Below are 21,093 nucleotides of genomic sequence, written 5' to 3'. Positions count from 1 at the left end.
AAAAGCTTGCAGAGTGAAGCTTTCCCTTGCTGCTGCCGGTATCCCTGACCACGCGCCATGCAGTCGCTCGGTGGCATAGCGCATCGCGTGCACCTCACACACGCCCGACCAACCTCTCTGAAGCATGATGGGAGCCGTAGCATTTCTGCGCCGGGACCCGTGCGCTTGCGAGCGATGGAGTCCAGGTCCGGATTCTCCAGCTTCAAGGAGGGCAGGGGAAGGCCAGACGACCTGGAGATGCATCCCGACCCCTTCATTCTTTCCAGGTGCACAGGGTTGGACAGGAGCATGGTAATCAGCAAAATGGTTTTTGTCTTGAAGTGCCAATGTCCTCATAGTTGGAGGAGGTCAATGGTGTGATGGCCAGTGGCATAAGGGAGTCTCTGACGACTACTTCACAACCCCCAATCCTCCTCCCCTACTACTGCAGCCAAGTGCATGCGCCGGCGCGCCGGCGCAGCAGCATCCACGCCGCAGAGCATGGACTGACCGACGTCTGGACCGGCGACGCCTTTTTCAAGTCTGGCGGCCTGGCAGTGGCCGCCCTCGTACTCATCGCACTCACACACTGACCCTCCGGCTGCTCGGGCGGCATTCCATTTAATCCTCAAATGACGGTGAACATGGGCACGATCGAACTGGCAATAAATAGCTGATCAACAGGGAAGGGAGCAAACCTCCGAAGAGCTTCAGGACGCAAACAGGCTGGGAAGCCAGACCATGGGACGTGGTCCCATCAGGACGGGCGGAGCTTAGTGTGGGATGGAGCTGAAACAGGGAAAAGGTGTTTCGGGAGGTGCTCAATCTCCTAAATAGCTGGACCCTGGAAAGGGCCAGTGGATTCGCTGAGCATGAAAAATGCCGAATATCCTGAGAACAGAGTGGGGCCCCCCCACATCCACGTTTCCCACGGAGGGCCCGCAAGGAGGTCTGCTGAGATGCGTCGGTGTCAGGGAGGAAACATTGAACGAAAGCCTGTGCCGCTGGGGTTGCGAGTCTCACAGATGGACGCTGGTCGGAGCACCATGCGCGCAGGGGCACGGAGCTTCCCTGTCCCGTGAGGAGCCTGGGCGCCAGAGACGGCCGGGATTGCAGCCTTCCCCGAGTGACATGCTTGTGTGACCGGCACCTGCGAGGGCTGGAGGTCCTACCCTGGTCTCACGGACCGCCCTCATGCGCGCTGCTGCGCGCCAGAAAGGCCTGTGGATGCGCGAGCGCCCCGCCCGGGAGGCTGTGCTGTCCGGGCAGCAGGCCGCCCCCCTCCCCAGGGTCCAGCTCGCTGCCCAGGGGCAGCCCGTCGCCGGCGGTCGGGCCGGCGCCGTTGGCGGCGACGGCGCGGTACCAGGCGTCGGCCACGGAGCCGGCATGCGCCTCACGCAGCGCGAGGCCTGTCCGGGGCATGAGGAAGGACGACCCCGGCCAGCCCGGGGTCGCCAGGCTGGTCGGCGGCGGCTGGGCAGGGCCCAGGCCCCACCCGGGCTGCAGGGTCTGGCGCGCCACGGGGAGGGTGACGATGGAGATGGGCTCCTTCTTGCTCCGCACCATGATCCTGTGGGGAGGGGGCGGCATGGTCGGGCAGGTGGGCGGGGGAAACAAGGAAGGGGGAGGAGTTGCGACGAAGCGGTGACACGGAGTGTGCGGGCGGCACTGGGACAAAGTACGCGGCACCGTGCCCTGCGTATGACGGTGCTGTGACACAAAAGAACCCGTCCCGCAGCCGGCCACACCCATGCGCCACCCTTGTTCCTCACAGGGAGGGCGATTCGGGTCCTCGCCTGCCCCATTCCCCCACATACACACTGTTCCCCTTCAATACCACCCCCACTTACACATACCGTTCCCCTTCAATACCCCCCCCCACACATACACATGCCGTTCCCCCTCAGCCCCCGTCCCCACCCCCACCCAACCCACTGACCTGTGGGGCGGCGCGGCCTCGCCCGGCCCTGGCTCCTGGCAGGGCGAGTGGTCCAGGGTGGTCCCGTGAGGTGCCAGCACCACGAACACGCGGTCTTCCCGCGCCACGCCCGGCAGGCCCATCACGTCCCGGTCCCAGACGTACAGGCGCTGCTTGTTCAGCGCGTGCGCACTCATCTCGCGCATCGCGTCCCACACCGCCGCCGTCTCCTCCGCGATTTCCGCCAGCAGCGCGGCCGCCTCGCCCTCGGCGCCGGCGCCGCCGCCGCGCGAGGCCGCGGCGCGGCCCGCCTCGCGGTGCGCGCAGGGCGTCTCCGGCCCGGAGCAGTAGCGCACGTGGTTCTTGGCCTGCTTCTCCAATAGGCCCACGCCCTCCAGCACGTTGGTGATGTCGTAGATGCGGCGCTTCTGCACACGCAGGATGTCGGAGGCCTGGTTCAGGTCCAGACTCCCGTCCTCCGCCTCATTCAGCAGGCTCAGGAAGCGTCGCGTCAGCAGGCCCAGGCTGGAGTCATGTCGGGCAGTGGTGGCTGCGGGGGGGCATGGCGGAGGGAGGGATTGCAGGAAGGCTTATTGTTGAAGACGAGGGAGCCTTTGAGGGGCAGGAGCGCAGGGCACAGCTCGGAGGGTGGACAGAAGGGTGGTGCGAGGTGGGAGTGATCGAGAGGGTGGTGGTGGTGGGGGATCATTCCCTGTCCCATGCGAGAATATACCAGGGTGCCAACCCCGACGCCCGGGGGTACTGCAATGTGGAACGCCAGCCTCTAGAACACCCAGATGTCTTGCCAACCCCTGCACGCTCACCGGGGGGCAGGGTACCCGACGAGGAGGTCGATTTGTAGGAGCTGGCGGTGACCCGCCTGCTCCGCCGCATGGTGGCCTGAGCAACCCCATTCGCAATCACTTCCTGAGCCGCATCGTCCTACAGGAGTGCATGAAATGGTGTGCATCGTGCTGGGACTCGGGGCGAGGGGTGGCGTGGCGAGTCGGGTCCCCCAGCAGCCAGCCCATGCCCTAGCCCCATGCTTCCCCCCTGCCTCCAAGCCACCTACCCGCATGCCGCCGGGCCGCTCCCGAACCACTGCACAAGCGCCTGCGACGAGTATGAGGGCTTCTCAATTCAGAGCGCTGAAGGGCCGAGGGGGGGGGGAACAGGTCGCGTGTGGCGATCAGACGGCTGCCCACCGGAGCAGGGCAGTTCGGCGCAATGCCCTCCTCCCCGTCACCCACGTCCGATGCGGGCTGCCGCACAGGAGGGTTCCCACCCCATTCACAGAGTCAGAGCCGAGATGATGTCTCTGTAGACTGTTCGACACCTACCAGGGTAGGGGGGGGCGCCGTGCGAAGTTGTCACTTCATTTGGGGTCTGCCTACCCGCGCGCCTGATCGCCCGGATCGCGACGTGGAGGGGCTCGAGCCTTCAACCCCGACGACTTCAAGCGCTAGAAACGATCCTGTGCAGTCGCAGGGCCATTGCTGGGATGGGAAAGAGGGCAATGGTGTGATCTTGGGGGCCCTGGGGAGGAGAGCGGATCCTGGACGCCGAGTCACATAGATTTTTCTTGCCTTCCTTCCGCAGCACCGCCCGCACATTCCCACCGCAAAATGCGGGAGATCGCTCGTCCTGCACTACATGAGGGGGTGATCTCACTGGACGATGTCCCCCCCGCTCTCGCTGATGCCTTGGAATATATCAAAAATGGGTTGCCGGGGCTAGGCCGCGCCGGCTAGTTGACTCCTTTCTTGGGCGGTTCGAAGCACTCACGCCATGGTAGCGACCCACGACATGATGCGGGCGGGGCTCGCCCTCCTGGGGCTCGCAACCTCATGCATTGCTTTAGATGCCAGTATCTGGCCTCAACCTGAGCGTCAGGTGAAGAAAGGTGGTTGCTTGATCCGATGAAGGGGGGGCCCTTGATGTTCCCTGGGAACCCTGCTGACAGCAGCACACCCTTTCCCTTTCGCTTCCGCTTCTAGACCAATGGAAATCGCCAATTTTGGTTGGAGGCCTCTCGATTGTCCCTTGAAGTCAAGGGTGCAGACTCTGACATCCTGCAGCATGGGCTCGACAGGTAGCAGGGACTTGGGGGCAATGGATGACTGCTTTGCCGGGAGAAGCATGGTGATATGTTCCCTCAGACACAGAGCAATGTCGACCACAAGACTGCCATGCCCTTGTGCTAATGCAAGATGCTGGACCCCGGCGGCCCACCTTCAACCTCCATGCATCTGTGGTCCCACACTCCAGATTCATCCAACACCTGCGCCTTGCGCCCGAGCAGCCGCCGCAGGAGCATCCAGGTGCCCAGTCAGACGATTACATTGGCAATGCAACGGCTGCTGGAGGGGGTGTGTCCGCCACATCAGGCTCGGGTCCTTTGCCTGATGAGGTTGGCCACCATCACCATCGCCGCCGCCGTCACCACCATCGCGCCCTTCAAATCACGGCGGTGCACGTCACCGTGTACCTGCCGGATCAGTCCCTGGGTCCAGCCACCAACGATTCCTACAGCCTGGTCGTGGCTGCGCCAGCCATCAAGCTGCACGCCGTCTCGGTGTATGGCGCCCTGCATGGCCTGGAAAGCCTGGCCCAGCTGGTGCGCCGGAGACCCTGCGACGGACTGTGTGGCGCTGAGGCGAGCAGCGAGGGGCCTGAGCAGGAGGGAGAGGCTGACGTCCCGAACGGCCATCGCCATCACAGTCAGAAACGACACCGGCGCCGAACTACCCTGATCCTGGGTGTGCAGGAGACGGTGATACACGATGCACCGCGCTTCCCACACCGCGGCCTGCTCATTGATACCGCGCGTCACTTCCTGTCGATGGACACCATCAAGGTGTGCTGTTGCGGTGGGGGAGCAGCGGGACTGAGAAGAGACCAGGGGCTTGTTGCCAGCATGCTGCAGTCTCAGTGCGGATGTTCTGCAGCCTGTGTGCTCGACTTCGCCTGCGGTTGTACGGTCTCCATGTTGTGTTGTGGGACATTTGGTGAGGCTGAATCACTCCACTGATGTGCATCCTCACGTCGCCCTTTCCTGCCAGGCACACTTGGACGCGATGTCTGCCTCCAAGCTGAATGTGCTGCACTGGCACCTTGTGGATGACCAGTCCTTTGGCTATGGCTCCGAGGCCCTCCCAGAGCTGCCCGCGCAGGGAGCTTTCAGCAAGGTGGGGCTTCTTTACGAGGGAGCATTGGCGATGGTGACTGCCGCACGGCTTCTATAAGGCAAGCAGCACGCTCTCCCAGTGAAGGCTCAACTGCTGCGAAGGCATCTGTCTGCAACTGGATACGGATGAGCACCATGCCTTCCCCCCGCCCTCCCCCCCCCGCACGTCTGAGGTGTACAGCCTGGGGGACGTCGTCGAGATCGTGGCCTACGCTCGCCAGCGTGGCATTCGTGTCCTGCCGGAGTTTGATACGCCTGGCCACACCCTGTCATGGGGCAAGGCCTTCCCAGGCCTGCTGGCAGCGTGCTACGGCGACGATGGACGGCGGCTGGAAGGCAGGTGGGGGCCCATCGACCCCACCCGCCCAGAGGCCTACGGGCTGATGTGGCGCCTACTGCGTGAGGCTGCCCGCGTCTTCCCCGACAGCGCCCTGCACCTGGGAGGGGACGAGGTGGACCCCTCCTGCTGGGAGGTCAGTGCCTGAGCGTGTCCTTTCAGATGGAAGAGGGAGGGGTCTGGGTTGTAAGGGTTTGATTCGCATTCGACCCTCTGGTCCGCGGCCCTCGTCATGCCAGGAACGTGCCCGAAACACACCTGGGCACGGCTTCTCGCTCCAACATGATCTCTTCCTCACCCACGCCCCACACCTGCGCAGAGCAACCCAAACATCACAGCTTGGATGAGGGACCACGGCATCGCCCACGACTCAGCTGCCCTGGAACAGCGCTGGCTCCTGCGCATGCAGGGCCTGGCCCTCGCGCTGGGCAGGGTGCCCGTGGTTTGGGAGGAGGCCTTTGGCAGGGCAGGCGCGGGCCTGGACCCCAAGACCCTGGTGCACGTCTGGAAGTGGTGGGGGGAGGGCAGGGAGCGGGAGCAAGGCGCGGCGGCCCGCGCCTCGGCCCGGCGCCTGATGGCGGGGCGCATGGCGTGGGAAGGCCCAGGGTGGGCAGCAGAGGCCACGACCACTCGGAGCATGCCGCTGGGGCCCGGCCTGGCGTCCCCGGGGCCCGAAGACCCCCACGTCTGGGCCGCCAAGCTGAGCGCCGTGACCGCTGCGGGGCACGGCGCCCTCCTCTCCGCCCCCTGGTACCTGAACCTAGGGACGTTTGCGGAGGAGGACTGGAAGCGGTACTACGCAGCAGACCCCACGGCGTTCCCGGCAAGGAACTCCACCCAGGTGAGGGCTGGGGGACCTGTGGCTGGCCGAAGGCACCCAGGGAAGCTGGTGTGGCGCCGGCGTGGCGGCACACTCACGCGGCAGCCAGGAGCCACCAAATCCCGGCCAGGCCTTTCACCGCCCCTCCTTCCCCAGGGACAATGGCAGGAACACCCCGCGCCCAGCCTTCCCCACCTGCCCTGCTCCCCTCCCCCCCGTGCAGCGCGATCTAGTGCTGGGCGGCGAGGCCTGCCTGTGGGGTGAGTTCATCGACGACACCAACGCGCTGCAGAGGGGCTGGCCGGCCGCCGCGGCCGTCGCAGAACGGCTCTGGTCCCCGGGGACGGTCACCAGTCTGGCTGCGGCGGGGCCGCGCCTCGCACAGTTCCGATGCTGGCTGCTCAAGCTGGGCATCCCCGCTGCACCCCTGGGGCCTGGCAGCTGCCAGTGAGGAATCCCTGCTCCAGCCCCAACCTCTTGACCGCAAATCTACACAACAGCACTGCTGTGAATGCCCTTGCATTTGATTTGAAGACAGCATGTATTGAAGGTGACGATGCAAAAGTTTATCTCTGCGAGGGAGGAATGGCGTGCCAGCATGCTATCATCACCTGGCCAGCATGCTTCCCCGAAATCTGTTCCGTCCTCCCTGAGACCCACCTTGCCTTGCGGATCATGCAGCGTGGGTTTCGGTGCCAACAGGAATCAATGAGCCTGAACAACATTCACTAAATATCCATTTCGTTACTTGGTCTTGGCGGCTTGTGATCCAACCCACCATGAGCCTCCGAATCGCATCCTCGGCCAGTACTCGACCTGGTTTCTCAGTGCTTCATGCCACTCTCCGCCTTCCCAGCAGAGGTGGCATTCGCAGCCTAGGTCCGTTCCATGGTCGGATGCTGGGCATGGACACGATTTCATACGCATGATGGGGCAGGGCGTGAAGTTCACAGCTCTCTGACCATCCCCATCTCGCTCATGCTGCACCCACCACCACAGGCATCACCCATCCCACTCCGCGTCAACGTCATGTCGGAGCACGCGCCGAGCTGGGAGGAGGAACCGACTCCAAATTGCAGCTTGCTGCGGGCGTGGCAGGGGTCTTTGCTGCACCTCTAGTCCTATGGAGCTCGTACACACTGGCGACGACAGGGTCAGGCCTCCCACCTGGACCCAGTGGTGTCCTTGGTGCTGCAGGTACGGGTTGACAGGACTCTGTCCAGCAAGCATGCAACTATCACAAATTGACATTTCAAAAGTGCATCGTGTACATGATCCGCCGCTTCCACAGCAACGATCCCACCACTCTTCCCCACTCCCCCCACCCCCTCTCTTGCCAGAGGGCCTGAGCTACCTGGTCGTGACGGCCATGGTGGCATGGTCTGTGAAGACTAAGATCTCCAGTGGATCTGGGCTCCCTGCTGGCCCTTACGGACTAGTTGGTGCTGCTGAAGGCCTGTCTTTCCTGGCCATTGCCGCTGGTAGGTTGAGGTCAACTTTAAAAGGGGCCCCCCCCCCTTCCACACCATGCTTCATATGCTGTGCACCTGTGATAGCAGCCACATGGTGCATCCATAATATGCCATCCAGGACCTCATATATCAAATGCACAAATCCCTGCAGGCATCATCGCATTTGCTGTCAAGACGGTCAACAGTTGAGCTCCCCTCACTTGGATTGCCGAGCTTGTTTGACAGATGATCAAAGGCTGGCGAAGACCATCCCATTAATGCTTCTTGCAAAAATAATGCTGGCCTTTACTGTGGTCTGTTTTGACATCCATAGACACAATGCTTGCAGTATGTCTGTATGCACACGCCGGGCGTCCATTAAGGCAAGCAGGGTTAGCTGAAGTGAAGCTGAGCCGGGGGCGCGGCCGCGAGCACGACATTTTGTCACAGTGATCACGCTGCAGACCAATGGCTGGGAGATCATCCAGACACTCACAGATACATCCCATATTCTCAAGTATCACCTCACACCTGCGCAGGCTCGGGAGGGCCATGGTCGCAGTTATCAAGTCGCCCGCCGACAAGAAGGATTACCGATACATTGTTTTGGACAATGGCTTGCGTGCATTGCTCATCCACGACGGTGAGATAGTAGATACTACTCAGGAGGATGCTGAGGAAGCGGAGCCGGTGTCTCACTCGGGCTCCAGCAGCGAGTCGGGCTCGGAGAGTGAGGTGAGTACTGCCGGTAGCTGGGGGTGTGGTGGTGTGCTGGGTGTTGGATTGATGACCTCGTCCCCTGCGGGCTGTGCAACGCCGTACAATACGTATACGCACGATCTGATCGTCTCATCTTAATGCAGGGATCTGACGCTGAGGGGGAGGGGGACATTGAGGCAGAGGCACCGGCCGGCGGTGTCAAGAAGGCGGCAGCGGCGCTCAGTGTGGGCATCGGCAGCTTCTCGGACCCTTGGGAGCTGCAGGTATGTAAGTGTGTCTGATTTAGTGTGGTAGATCGAGTGAAGAGGAGGCCAAGGTCATGCATTGCGCTGAGCGCCTCGGGTGTCCTGAAATCTGTGTTTGGGTGCGCAGGAGACGCAGCAGGTGCGCTGACTGCATCGCTTACCAGGCAAATGCCATTGAGTACCAGAACGCACACACACACACAAACACACAAAATGCCCCGTGTTAGGTCCCTCGACCCCATTCCTTGCTCTCCCTTTAGGGGCTGAGCCATTATCTGGAGCACATGCTGTTCATGGGCAGCGAGAAATTCCCGGACGAGAATGACTTTGATTCGTTCCTCACCGCTCACGGCGGCGCCTCCAACGCATGCACCGAAAACGTGAGATGGAAGACGGAAAGGCTGACGGGACTGGCATCTGGCTATGGGTTTAAATGCTGCCGAGCTAAGGACTGCTCAAGCCGTAGCATTGCTGGCAGCATCTGTTTTCTCCTACCTTTCGCATCACCTTCCTCCTACATTCCCTCATCTCCCCCTAAACCCATCGCTACTGTCCCTCTCCCCTCCATGCTTCTTCCCCTCCATGCCCCTCCCCACCCAATGTCCCCTCCTCTCCCCAGGAGGCCACCACATTCTACTTCGACTGCAAGCCCTCCGCGCTGCAGGGTGCGCTGCAGCGCTTCTCCCAATTCTTTGTGGCCCCCCTGATCAAGGCGGATGCGCTGGAGCGGGAGGTCCAGGCGGTGGACAACGAGTTCACCGGCGTGGCCCAGAGCGACGGTTGCAGGGCACAGCAGCTGCGGGCGCACACCGCGCGCCCCGGCCACGAGCTCTCCAAGTTTGGTTGGGGGAACAGGAGGAGCCTGGCGCAGGAGCCGGCGGCGGCGGGGGTGGACGTCAGGGGCGGGCTGGTGCGGCACTACACGCAGCAGTACAGCGCGGAGCGCATGAACCTGGTACTCCTGGGCGGGGAGACCCTGGATGAGCTGGAGGCCTGGGTCAGGGATGAGTTCAGAGGGGTGCCGGGGGGCAGAGGGCCCCGGCCCAGCTATGCGGAGGCGGGGTTCCCATTTCAGGTGACTGTTGTGCAGATTTTGTCTCTCTTTTGTCAGGGGGGGGAGGGGGAAAGGAAGGAGAGGCTTTGCTCTCGCCATGGAACGTTATCTGCGGCCAGCCACACAATTGTGCATCTAGGTGCATCCTCGGCCACGATGACAACACCATCCCCCTGCATCATCTACCCTACAGGGCGGCAGACTCTACTGCCTTCAGGCAGTACGGCAGGCGCATCACCTGCAGCTCACCTTCCAGCTCCCATGCCTGCATGCTGAGTACAGGTGAGTGCGACTATGAGGGGGATTAGCCGTTGATGCCTCAGAAAGCAATGAGGTTTGCTTTGGGGGCACTGCTCAGGCTGCACTTAAGATCGCAGGTGTGTTGCATGCATGGTCCGCAGCATGCGTAATATGATGCATGGGTTATGGTGACAGTGTGTCAATGATCAAAGGCCTGTTATCCTCCAAAGCATCACCATCAGAAAGTCCCAGCTGTGCCAACTGTGCCTCTGGGCCACGATGTAGAGAGCCCTCCTTCTCTTACCAATACGAGCACCCCTCCTTACACAGGAAGAAGGCTGACGACTACCTGTCCCACCTCATCGGCCATGAAGGGAGGGGGTCACTCCTGTCAGCCCTCAAGAGCCGGGGCTGGGCTTCGGAGCTGTCTGGCGGCGTCACCGAGCAGAGCACCGCATTTTATCTCTTTGACATTGTCATCTCCCTCACTGAGGCAGGGCTGGCGCACGGATCAGGTACATGGAGGATGGAAACAGGGTCAGGATGCCCCTTGTAAGCACTAGCACTCCGGACTAGTGGCTGAGCATCCTCCCACCTCGGGAGCACACCGTCATGCGACAGCTCTGCCATTCACGCCCTGCTACACACAATTGCCCTCCACCTTTGCCCCAGGCGCCGGTCTGGCCTGCGTCGAGCTGGTGTTTGCATACCTGGAGCTGCTGAGGAAGAGCGGGCCCCAGAAGTGGGCGTGGGAGGAGATGGCCAATGTCGCAGCCATGAAGTTCAGGTGAGGGAGTGCTGGAGGGCTGCATGCCGGATCCATGCATGACCTCCCAGGTGGTATTCCAGCTTGATAGGCATTTGCTGCAGAGGCATTGCCGTTCACCTGTAAGGCTGCTAGTCAAGGCCCTCTGCGCCTGCAACCTTGAACCCCTTCCAGGTTCCAGGAGGAGGATGACGTGAGCAACCTTGTGACGAATCTGTCAATGGACATGCATCGCTACCCACCGGAGCACACCCTGGTCGGGGACTACGTCCACGAGCTCTGGGATGAGAAGCTGGTGAGGAGGGAATCAGGCTGAGGCGCACGGTTGGAGGGAATAGGCCAGGAGCGATGGTGCCGGGGAGCCTGGGTGGATGACTCCCCTCCAATCCAGGTCAGCACTGCTATGTGCCAAATGTGCTCACTGGGAGTCCACCACAGCTTGCAATGAAGTTGATACCTGAGCACACATCATTTCAAACCTGCAGATTGCATCCCTGCTGGACAGCATGACCCCGCAGACAGTGAGGATCGACATCCAGACCTCCAAGTATGAAGAAGTGTGCAAGGCCCTGGCAAGCGGTGAGACCAGCATCCAGCTTGTCCGGCTGAAGTGGTGCAAGCATGGTGGCGGTCTGTGATGAGGAAGACTCCTGCCCCGGGGGTGCTCCTCGGTAAGGTTGCGGCAACTTCAGCAAGTGTCGCACCAAATCTGGATGTTTATACCCCAAACCCACCACGCCTCAATGTGCAGAGATCCCAGACATAAAGCAGGGCGTCGAACCCTGGTTTGATTTCCAGTATGTGGAAGCCGTCATCCCTGGAGACCTCCTTGAGAGGTAAGAGGGTGGCACAGAGCGTCTCATACGGCGGGGGGGTGCTTGCGAGCTCTCATGTTGGTGGTATATGTAGTTTAAACTGAGCATGCTGGAGCAGCGTTGTTAACCTATGCACAGCACTAGGTCTGTCCCACACCAGGGCTGTGGATTTGATACGAGTCCCTCACCCTTGCCCCTGCATTGTATCCCAGGTGGCAGGGGGCCCGCGCAACAGAGGACATGAGCCTCCCCCCTCCCAACCACTTTGTTCCTACCGACTTCTCCCTGTGCTGTGAGGAGGCCAAGTTGCCCGCCGAGGAGGGCCCCTTCCCTGCTCCACCCGCTTTGTTGGTGGACGAGCCTGGCCTGAGGTGCGTGAGGGATTTCTAGGGGTGAAGAGCAACCTCGAGCATGTCCATCCCCCTGACCAAGGCCTGCAAGCAGTGAGGTTGCATTGTGTAGGAGCACAAGGCTGTGCGTGCACGGTGCCAGAATGCGAGCATGCATTGGCTGCCGCAACCCGCCCCGTCCTCCCTCCTTTAGGCTGTGGAGCAAGACGGACTCGACGTTCAGGCTGCCACGCACGACAGCCCATTTCCGGCTTTCCTCCCCGGCCCTGTATGATACGCCGGCATCTGCAGCCCGGGCCCATCTCCTGCTGAAGCTTCTGGAGGACAGGCTGTGCGAGACCAGCTACCTCGCTGAGGTGGCAGGCCTCAACTGCAACACCTGGTTTGAGGGGCGAGCAGGTGAGGCTGCTTGCACTGTATCAAGGGCTTTTGTTTGAGGCTGGCAGGTGGGTCTGTTCAGCCTGGGCGAGAATACCATGACTCTCACCCTGGAGCCTCTCCAACGTCCAACAAAGCAGCTTGCGGCTGGGTCCCCCAGGATAGAAAGCACGACGGCCCCCCCTCCCACCTCAAACAGGCATCGACATCAAGGTGGAGGGATTCAGCCATCGGCTGCCGGCCCTTGTGGATGCGGTGTTTGGCACCCTCAGGGAGCTGGATGTCACAGAAGAAGTGTTCGCCAGAGTTCTGGAGGGGCTGCAGCTCAAGGTACTGCTCTGGTCTGGGGTTCCTGGCATCCATGCTGTGTTCTTCAGGTACACCAAGACATTGCTGTCCGGTTTCATGACCCTGTCATGTGGGTACCTATGCACTACATGAAAATGCATGCCACCAAAGGGTTCTCTACAAGGCAGCGTGGCAGCAAACCAAGACACACCTGCCAGCCCTTGTCAATCCTTGTCTGTCTCGGTGTCTCATCTCCGCTCCACCCCATTGCTGAATGCAGTACCGCAACATGAACATGAAGCCTCACAAGCATGCCACCTACCTGCGCCTGCTGTCACTGAAGGAGAGCATGTGGCAGGCCTCTGACATCCTCAAGGTCTTCCGTGAGGGAGTGCTGAGTTGTGTTGGGAAAATTAGCGGGGGTCCAGTATTGGACAGAGAATGCCATGAGTCAGAAGAGCCCGAGCAGGATGGGAACAGCGACATGTGTCTTGCAGTTGAGGCTACGAGTCGGATCGGGGGTCCATTCCTTGGTCTGAGGTAGACTGTGATGGTCTTACCCTCAGCCACATCAAGCAGCGTTGAATGAATCCCCATCCCACTGTCTTCCCATCACCCTCACCTCAGGAGCTGGACGCAATGACCCTGGCCGACGTGCGGGCCTTCCTTTCCTCCCTGCTGGGCGACGCGTCCCACACCTGCCACCTGGAGGCCCTTGTGCACGGCAACGTGCCCCCCCGTGCCACGCTGGACTTGGCACGCAGCGTGCGCAGCGTGCTGGGACCCTGCGCGACGCCGGCCTCGGCGCGGCCCCTGGAGCGCGCCGTGGAGTTGCCCGCCGGCGGTCCTCTGCTCCACCGCGCCGGCGTGCGCAACGGCGAGGAAGAGAACAGCGTGGCGGAGGTGTACCGCCAGGCGGGGCGGGACGGGGTCCGCGCCCGCGCTCTCGTCGACCTGGTGGAGCAGCTGGTGGGGGAGCCATGCTACGACACGCTGCGCACCAAGGAGCAGCTGGGCTACAGCGTGCACTCCGGCATGCGCCTGACCCACGGTCTGCTCGGCTTTGCCGTGGTGGTCGTGTCAGGTACCGGGGGGAAGGGGGGTCATGATGGGACTTCTTGGGAGGTGGGGAGGCTGTGGGGGGAAGGGGGGTCATGAAGGGTCTTCTTGGGAGGTGGGGAGGCTGTGGGGGGAAGGGGGAGGCCGGCGAGGCATCGGGGTTCATGACAATCCCAGCCTGAGAAAGAGCCTGGGGACAACAGAAGAATAGGGGCCTTGGTACGCATTTGCAGCCCGATGCGCGGCGCCTCAGGGCGACATCATCCCATTCCCCACCATCCGCCCCCTCCATTGCCGGCACCGCCAGGCGTGCACGGGCCGGCCTACCTGGAGTCTCGCATCCTAGAGTTCTTGGCCGGCTTTGTCTCCACGCTGCGGGGCATGCACGAGGAGGAGTTCGAGAACCACCGGGCCGCGGTGATCAGCGCAAAGATGCTCAAGGTGTGTGTGTGTGTGTTTGGGAGGCGAGTGTGCGGTGATCGCTCTGGCGAGGCGCTCCAGCAGTTTGCCTTGCAAGCCGATGGCATGCTGCAGAAGGAGACACATGTGGTACCTACCAGGGACACGCAGGGGAGCGCATCGTGCTGTGCCCCATCTCGTTCACACGTTCCTCATGGCGCAGCACCGGAGCATGGTGGAGGAGGCCGATGGGATGTGGGAGGCGGTGACCAGCCAAAAGTACGACTTTGACGCTCGGGCTCGAGAGGTGGAGGTGCTCCAGCAGCTCACCCTTCCAGAAGTCAAGGTGTGGGGCCAGGGGATGAGCCGTGCGGGAGGTGGGCTGGCCAGCCAATCGGGCCGCTGGAGTGTGCGCATAGGGAGAGGGCCTGTGGATCGTCCAGTTGCACGGCCTTGTAGGGGCCATGGAGGTGGTCTGGAAGACAACCCCCCTGCACATCCATCAGAACCACGTGTCGATTGTATCATCACTCCCGAGGAATCTGCAAATCCCTTCACCCCCCCCAAAGGCCTTTTATGAGGAGTGCATCGCGCCCAGCGCGTCGACGCTGCGCCAGCTCAGCGTGCACGTCGTGGGCAAGGCGCACCAGGCCGAGCTGTCGGCGGACGCAGGGGAGGGCGTCACCCTCCTCTCAGACCCCTCGTCCCTGCACCAGCGCCTCCCCCTGGCAGACCTGGAGGCGACAGACCCCGGCGCACCCATGGGCGTGCCGGCTGCAGGCCCACAAAGCGACGCCCCCGCCGCCAAGCGCCTGAAGGGCGCCTGATGCATGTACCCTTGGGCCCTGCCTGAGCTCTCGCGCTGACTGTCAGATATGCCCTGACCGCCCTGCCCCCCCCCCTCCCTTCCCATTCATATCCTTCAAGAAAGCTTCCAGACCGCTGTATGGGTATACCAAGGACCCTCACCCCGGGGCCAAGCCAGGGGAGGGTGCATCACGCCGGGGGCAGTCCGGGGTGTGCCGCACCGGGCGCCGTCGGCCTCGGCGGGGAGTGCCGGGCGCGCAGCGTGTCCTCCTCCTCTTCCGGGATCTCGATGCCCAGGGAACTGAGCCGCAGGCGCGACTCCGCGCTCACGTTCTGCTGCAGCCACTTCTGCTCGTGGGAGGGGTGGGGGGCTGGGTTGGTGGGGAGCGTGTTGACGAACAGATGGCGGCAGTGAAGGATTGCGTGCACCCCCGGAGGCCTCCCGGCGGCGCCTGCGACTCTGGCATGCTCGTTGAATGGTGCGGCCTGCACCGACCCAGGCGCAAGCTGGCAAAGGCCTCGGCAGCACTCCATCGTCAACGCCTTCCGTCTCCCTTGCCACCTTCACACCCGCCATTATACACCATCCTTCCCAGCTCCTCTCCTTCTTCACCGACGGCCGCCCCCACCCCACACCCACACCCACTCACCTTGCCCTGCTTGCGCGCCTCCTCCTCGTGCTCGGCCATTATCATAGTATCCTGGGGCTTGAAGGACCAGTCGGCGGTGCGTTCCGCGAAGCGCAGCCCAAAGGTGGTCAGGTTGCAGATGATGATGACGAACCAGAAGGTGGGGCTGGCCAGCACGTTCTCCGACACGCCCACGTTGGCAGGGTCATAGATGTCCAGGCCCAGCTGGATGAGGGGGAAGATGGCCATGTAGGGGTAGACCAGGAAGTAGGACAGCGCGACGAAGACGGCAAAGAGCACGGTCCAGTAGCGCGCCACCAGCGCCACCTCCAGGTTCACGGTTCCCAGGAGCGCGACGAATGCCAGCTTGCCCAGGCTGTAGACGTCGGTGATGTTGTGGCGCCCGCTGGTGGCGATGCTGTAGTAGGGGATGAAGAAGCAAACGGCGGCATGGACCACGGCCTGGGCCACGCCCGTCTTCCAGAAGCTGGCGGTGGTCAGCGTGTGCAGTTCCGACTTGTCGTACAGGCGCGGGTAGTGGATGTAGGTCTTCAGGTCCGCCACGGGGCGGTCCAGCACCGCGAAGAGCAGGATGGGGACGGAGGTGAAGACCACGTTGAACACCGCCGCTGTGATGGAGTCCACCAGCGCCTGGCCTGCGGGGGATAAGGTGGGGGAAGGGGGTGATGGGGGGGAGTGTGATGGCGACTGGTTGGGGGGCGCAGGTGTCGAGGGAGTGCGTCGTCCTCGGAAGGACCCCCCCCGGGGGGGGGGGGATTGGGGGTGAAGTAACGTAAGGGGGGGACAGGCTGCGACCCTCCACGCTGCAGCATCGCGATGCGGGGCACTGGGCTCCCCACCCCCTCCACCACCCACTCGATACCCCGCTCTGCTCACCCGAGAAACCGTTGTAGAACTGGTAGTAGAAGAGCACAAAGGCAAAGGTGATGTTTTTGTAGAATGAGTACTTGATCAGGCGCGCGATGCGGTAGTAGGACAGGTTGCCGTGCACCAGCAGCAGCGGCACCAGGAACCTGAGGAAGAAAGGGGGGTTTCATGAATGGGTGAGCTGGCAGGTGGGCTGGGATGGCTGCAGCATGACACGGGAGGGCGTGCGCGGTTGACAGGGCAACAGGATGCAGAGGCATCTGGCCCATCAGGCACTCCTTCAGTCGCCTTCGATCCCAGCTTCCACTGCCGAGGGACATGCACGTGCATGGACGCTCACACACAAACCATGCCAGTCCCCTGCACGACGTCTGCGCCTCCAAGCCCCACCCATTCCGCTGCGCCAGAAGCCCCGCCCCAACCATCAGCCCTGCAAAGGCGAGAGCTCAATCATCAGCCCGGGCCCCCCCACTCCCCTCGAGACGACCCTCCCCCTCCCCCTCCCGGCGAGCACCTGAACTGGGTGATGGCGTAGTCGGAGTTGTTGGTGGCCTGGCGCCCCTCCTTGCCCATGATGCCCACGCCCACGTCGGCGGTTTGCAGCATGGCGACGTCGTTGGCCCCGTCTCCGATGCTCAGCATCTTGCCCGACAGCCGGCGCTTGTACCGCGCGTACCAGCGGCGCAGCCCGCGCCGGGTCCCCGTCACCCGCTCCATCTCGTAGGCGGTCATCAGCCGCACCACGCCCGCCTTCTGGGAGGGCGAGGAGCGCGACACCACCACGCCGCTGCAGTGCGCGGCCAGCAGCGCCAGCTTGCTCGACAGCGCCTCGTCCACCAGGATGTAGTTCAGCGTGTGCCCGTCCACCGCCATCTCCTCAGCCTGCCAGGAGTGCGGGACCTGGTCCAGGGTGGCCACACGCTCCCCGCTGCTCCGCGCGTACGTCTCCAGCGTGCGCTTCATGCACGCGTCCAGCAGGCGGTCCGCCTCGGTGGCCGGGTCTGCAGGGGTTGAGGTGGGGTTGATTGCTGGGCGGGGTGGGGAGTCGTCACGGCGTGGGGTGACATCCGCAGGGGAGGGTCCTGGAAGAGGATGTTCCTCGGGAGGCTCGCGATTCTCAGGGACGACAAGATCTGCGACGCCGGGGGGGTGGCCTGCCAGGACACATCCCTTCCCTGCACACCACGCCCAGACACGACACCCCCCCCCCCCCCCCCCCCCCCCCCCCCCCCCCCCCTCACCATCCTGCTTCGCACCTGAACTGGGTGATGGCGTAGTCGGAGTTGTTGGTGGCCTGGCGCCCCTCCTTGCCCATGATGCCCACGCCCACGTCGGCGGTTTGCAGCATGGCGACGTCGTTGGCCCCGTCTCCGATGCTCAGCATCTTGCCCGACAGCCGGCGCTTGTACCGCGCGTACCAGCGGCGCAGCCCGCGCCGGGTCCCCGTCACCCGCTCCATCTCGTAGGCGGTCATCAGCCGCACCACGCCCGCCTTCTGGGAGGGCGAGGAGCGCGACACCACCACGCCGCTGCAGTGCGCGGCCAGCAGCGCCAGCTTGCTCGACAGCGCCTCGTCCACCAGGATGTAGTTCAGCGTGTGCCCGTCCACCGCCATCTCCTCAGCCTGCCAGGAGTGCGGGACCTGGTCCAGGGTGGCCACACGCTCCCCGCTGCTCCGCGCGTACGTCTCCAGCGTGCGCTTCATGCACGCGTCCAGCAGGCGGTCCGCCTCGGTGGCCGGGTCTGCAGGGGTTGAGGTGGGGTTGATTGCTGGCGGGGGGGGGAGTCGTCACGGCGTGGGGTGACATCCGCAGGGGAGGGTCCTGGAAGAGGATGTTCCTCGGGAGGCTCGCGATTCTCAGGGACGACAAGATCTGCGACGCCGGGGGGGTGGCCTGCCAGGACACATCCCTTCCCTGCACACCACGCCCAGACACGACACCCCCCCCCCCCCCCCCCCCCCCCCCCCCCCCCCCCCCCCCCCCCCCCCCCCCCCCCCCCCCCCCCCCCCCCCCCCCCCCCCCCCCCCCCCCCCCCCCCCCCCCCCCCCCCCCCCCCCCCCCCCCCCCCCCCCCCCCCCCCCCCCCCCCCCCCCCCCCCCCCCCCCCCCCCCCCCCCCCCCCCCCCCCCCCCCCCCCCCCCCCCCCCCCCCCCCCCCCCCCCCCCCCCCCCCCCCCCCCCCCCCCCCCCCCCCCCCCCCCCCCCCCCCCCCCCCCCCCCCCCCCCCCCCCCCCCCCCCCCCCCCTCACCATCCTGCTTCTCATCCACGACCAGCATCATGATGCTGTCGGGGTCCTTGACGAGCTGGCAGGAGACCGCGATGTTCACCGCGGTCTCCATCTTGTCCCCGGTGATCATCCACACCCGGATGCCCGCCGTCAGCAGGGTCTTGATGGCGGCCGGCACCCCATCCTGAACACAGGGAGTGGGGGAGGTGGGTGCTGGCTCCAAACAGGTGAAGGGCCCGGGGGAGGTGGGTGCTGGCTCCAAACAGGTGAAGGGCCCGGGGGAGGTGGGTGCTGGCCCCCAGCGGGTGAAGGGCCCGGGGGGTGAGGCCAGGGAGCACGGGCACCTCCACGCTGACCCCACAGCGCACAGGCATCCTTGTCCCAAACACGACCGGCAATCCCTTGCACCCACGCCTCTCTGGGCGCCGACACCGACGGGCTGAGCATGGTGCGGCCTCCTCCCAGCCCCACCTGCAGTTTGTCCTCGATGGCGGTGACCCCCACGAGCTCCAGCTCCCTCTCCACCTCATCCCCCAGGGCGTCCAGCTTCCCGTCCCGGTCCTCAAAGCTGCTGGCAGCTTCCTGGTAGCGCGCGTCCCAGGCGGCATGCCACTGCTCCTCCAGGATGCGCGTTCCCAGCACCAGGGTTCGCAGGCCCTGGAGGGATGCAAGCAGGGGTCTGTCGAGTGGGGAGTGTTCAGGCGCGCAGAGGGGGCGGTGGCGTGCCCAGGCGAGCCGAGGAGCGACCAGCTGCGGGGCCAGCAGGAGGGGTCGAGGAACTGGCACCCCGGTCCCGCGGCCGTGTGCCGCGGGGCCGGCAGCCAGCTGCGGTCTGGACGCCGCGCCCCCTCTGCAGCTCGATGCCCCAGGTTCAGGCATCCAGTCGCCCCCCCCCCGCCCATCCCCATCGCCACATTCCACCACCCCTCGAGCCCCGGCGCTCAGGGATCGAGCGCCCGCCAAACCCCCACCTGGCGCGCAAAGGTGTGCAGGTTCTCGTCGGTCTGCCGGAGCAGGACGGGGTCGGTGCCGGGGCGCACCTTCCTCATGACCTTGGCATCGGAGCCCTTGCAGAACAGGCGGATGGTGCCGTCGGGGGCGCGCGCGATGACGCTCATGCACCCGCGGTCGGAGGAGTACTCCAGGATGTTGAGCACCTCGTACTCCACCTCCTCCCCCAGCATGCTCAGCACCAGCCCCGTCTGGGAGCGGCTGACGAACTCGAAGCCCAGCTGGCGCGCGGCCTCCACCAGCGCCACCTCGTCGGGGGAGGGACCCTGGAGTCGGTGTGCTTCGGGGGGGGGAGGTGGCCACGGAGGTGGGTGCGGAGCTCCAGCACGAGGGCAGGCTGGGTCAGATGTCTGGTTTCCCACTCCCAGACCCCACTCCCAGCACCCCCTCCACACCAGTCACACCTGGTACAGGGGCTTGTCGCCCTTGGGATCGTCCTCCAGGATCAGGGACTGACAGATGCAGAGGTTGGTCCAGAAGTCCATGAGGTGGGAGGACAGGGTGCCCACCCCCGCGTCCCCCGGGCTGCGCTGGGGCCCCTCCTCCGACTCGCGCTTGAAGGAGCTGGCCTGGGACAGGACGCGTGAGGAGCTGCCGCCCCGGCTCACCACGCGCTGCAGGGCGTTGGAGGAGGCGGCCAGCCCCGCCGCGGCGTCGGCCAGCCGGGGGTCGAAGCGCTGCAGCGCCGCCAGGTCGGTCAGCTCCTCGTGCTCCTCCAGCCTGAATGAAGGAAAGGGGGAGCGGGGTGGATGTGGTCGAGGTGGAGTCGTGCAGTTATAGCAACTCGGAGAGCCAACAAAGGGGCCAGGCAGGCAACGGGCGACCACTCCACGAGAAACCAAGGGCGTTGCCATGCAGCGCTGCGCGCTTGCAGTCAGCGCTCCACTGAGCACTCCAAACTACTTGGGCTCCGGCCTGAGTCCCTCTGTCCGACGCTCCAGACCTCACACCCCTCATCGGACCCCCTCCACCTTCCTCCCAGCTCCCACCTGAAGGATGTGTCGCCGTAGGCGACACCCTTGATGGCGACGGCGCGCAGCTGCATCTCGTTGCTGGTCAGGGTCCCCGTCTTATCGGAGAAGATGTACTCCACGCGGCCCAGGTCCTCGTTCAGGCCCGAGTTGCGGCACCGCGCATGCTCCCCCGACGCCGGGTCCTTCATGGCCGGGTCCAGGTTGATGTAGACAAAGCCCTGCCAGAACTTGACGATCTCCAGCGTAACAAACAGGGAGATGGGCACCAGGTAGGACAGCAGGATCCAGAAGGTCAGGCAGTTGATCAGGAACTGCACAAAGTCGCTGGAGTAGATGCCCTGTCGGGAGGGTGGGGTGTGGGGGGGGTTGGAGGTTTGGGCTTGGGGACGAAGGCAGGAGGGCGAGGCACTCACATGCCGGCCCCCAGACGCCCATGGCGTGCATCTGTCGACGAAACAATGCAGTCCACCAGGGCGCACCCATTTCCCCCTTTCCCTGTTGCCCCCCCCCCCCCCCGCGCCCCCCCGCCCCCGCCCCCCCTCTCCGACAG

The 21,093-nt window shown here is 64.1% G+C and overlaps 5 protein-coding genes across 5 annotated transcripts in view; 3 read left to right on the top strand and 2 right to left on the bottom strand.

The window, feature by feature from the left end:
• Positions 1 to 174: 174 nt before the first annotated feature.
• Positions 175 to 572, top strand: F751_0469 (hypothetical protein; the record flags this gene model as incomplete). Its single annotated transcript, XM_011397227.1, has 2 exons — positions 175 to 266; positions 431 to 572. The coding sequence occupies 2 exons, from the start codon at positions 175 to 177 to the stop codon at positions 570 to 572; spliced, it is 234 nt and encodes a 77-aa protein (XP_011395529.1).
• Positions 573 to 1,158: 586 nt separating this feature from the next.
• On the bottom strand, positions 1,159 to 2,791 carry F751_0468 (Transcription factor E2FA; the record flags this gene model as incomplete). Its single annotated transcript, XM_011397226.1, has 4 exons — positions 1,159 to 1,549; positions 1,919 to 2,094; positions 2,254 to 2,447; positions 2,722 to 2,791. 4 exons carry the CDS (start codon positions 2,789 to 2,791, stop codon positions 1,159 to 1,161), a joined length of 831 nt encoding a protein of 276 aa, XP_011395528.1.
• Positions 2,792 to 4,739: 1,948 nt separating this feature from the next.
• Positions 4,740 to 6,692, top strand: F751_0467 (Beta-hexosaminidase subunit alpha; the record flags this gene model as incomplete). Its single annotated transcript, XM_011397225.1, has 6 exons — positions 4,740 to 4,754; positions 4,960 to 5,085; positions 5,258 to 5,557; positions 5,741 to 5,934; positions 6,058 to 6,262; positions 6,465 to 6,692. 6 exons carry the CDS (start codon positions 4,740 to 4,742, stop codon positions 6,690 to 6,692), a joined length of 1,068 nt encoding a protein of 355 aa, XP_011395527.1.
• Positions 6,693 to 8,244: 1,552 nt separating this feature from the next.
• On the top strand, positions 8,245 to 14,833 carry F751_0466 (Insulin-degrading enzyme; the record flags this gene model as incomplete). Its single annotated transcript, XM_011397224.1, has 18 exons — positions 8,245 to 8,427; positions 8,556 to 8,675; positions 8,918 to 9,037; positions 9,280 to 9,732; positions 9,905 to 9,993; positions 10,282 to 10,466; positions 10,624 to 10,738; positions 10,892 to 11,012; positions 11,203 to 11,296; positions 11,469 to 11,553; positions 11,745 to 11,903; positions 12,076 to 12,281; positions 12,460 to 12,590; positions 12,829 to 12,924; positions 13,176 to 13,632; positions 13,915 to 14,048; positions 14,230 to 14,352; positions 14,576 to 14,833. The coding sequence occupies 18 exons, from the start codon at positions 8,245 to 8,247 to the stop codon at positions 14,831 to 14,833; spliced, it is 3,129 nt and encodes a 1,042-aa protein (XP_011395526.1).
• A 169-nt stretch (positions 14,834 to 15,002) lies between these two features.
• Positions 15,003 to 21,093, bottom strand: part of F751_0465 (putative phospholipid-transporting ATPase IA) — a gene marked incomplete at both ends in the record, with an annotated part of 9,509 nt that continues 3,418 nt past the window's right edge. The window contains 11 exons of the mRNA XM_011397223.1: positions 15,003 to 15,161; positions 15,464 to 16,098; positions 16,340 to 16,476; positions 16,845 to 17,331; positions 17,459 to 17,463; positions 17,587 to 18,073; positions 18,580 to 18,742; positions 19,030 to 19,215; positions 19,530 to 19,835; positions 19,974 to 20,289; positions 20,559 to 20,881. Coding sequence (XP_011395525.1) covers positions 15,003 to 15,161; positions 15,464 to 16,098; positions 16,340 to 16,476; positions 16,845 to 17,331; positions 17,459 to 17,463; positions 17,587 to 18,073; positions 18,580 to 18,742; positions 19,030 to 19,215; positions 19,530 to 19,835; positions 19,974 to 20,289; positions 20,559 to 20,881 — 3,204 coding nt within the window. The remainder of the gene's footprint in view (positions 15,162 to 15,463; positions 16,099 to 16,339; positions 16,477 to 16,844; positions 17,332 to 17,458; positions 17,464 to 17,586; positions 18,074 to 18,579; positions 18,743 to 19,029; positions 19,216 to 19,529; positions 19,836 to 19,973; positions 20,290 to 20,558; positions 20,882 to 21,093) is intronic.

The sequence above is a fragment of the Auxenochlorella protothecoides genome (genome assembly GCF_000733215.1).
Source record: "Auxenochlorella protothecoides strain 0710 unplaced genomic scaffold scaffold107, whole genome shotgun sequence".
In the NCBI taxonomy this organism is placed as follows: domain Eukaryota; kingdom Viridiplantae; phylum Chlorophyta; class Trebouxiophyceae; order Chlorellales; family Chlorellaceae; genus Auxenochlorella; species Auxenochlorella protothecoides.
This window is presented reverse-complemented; position numbering and strand designations above follow the sequence as displayed.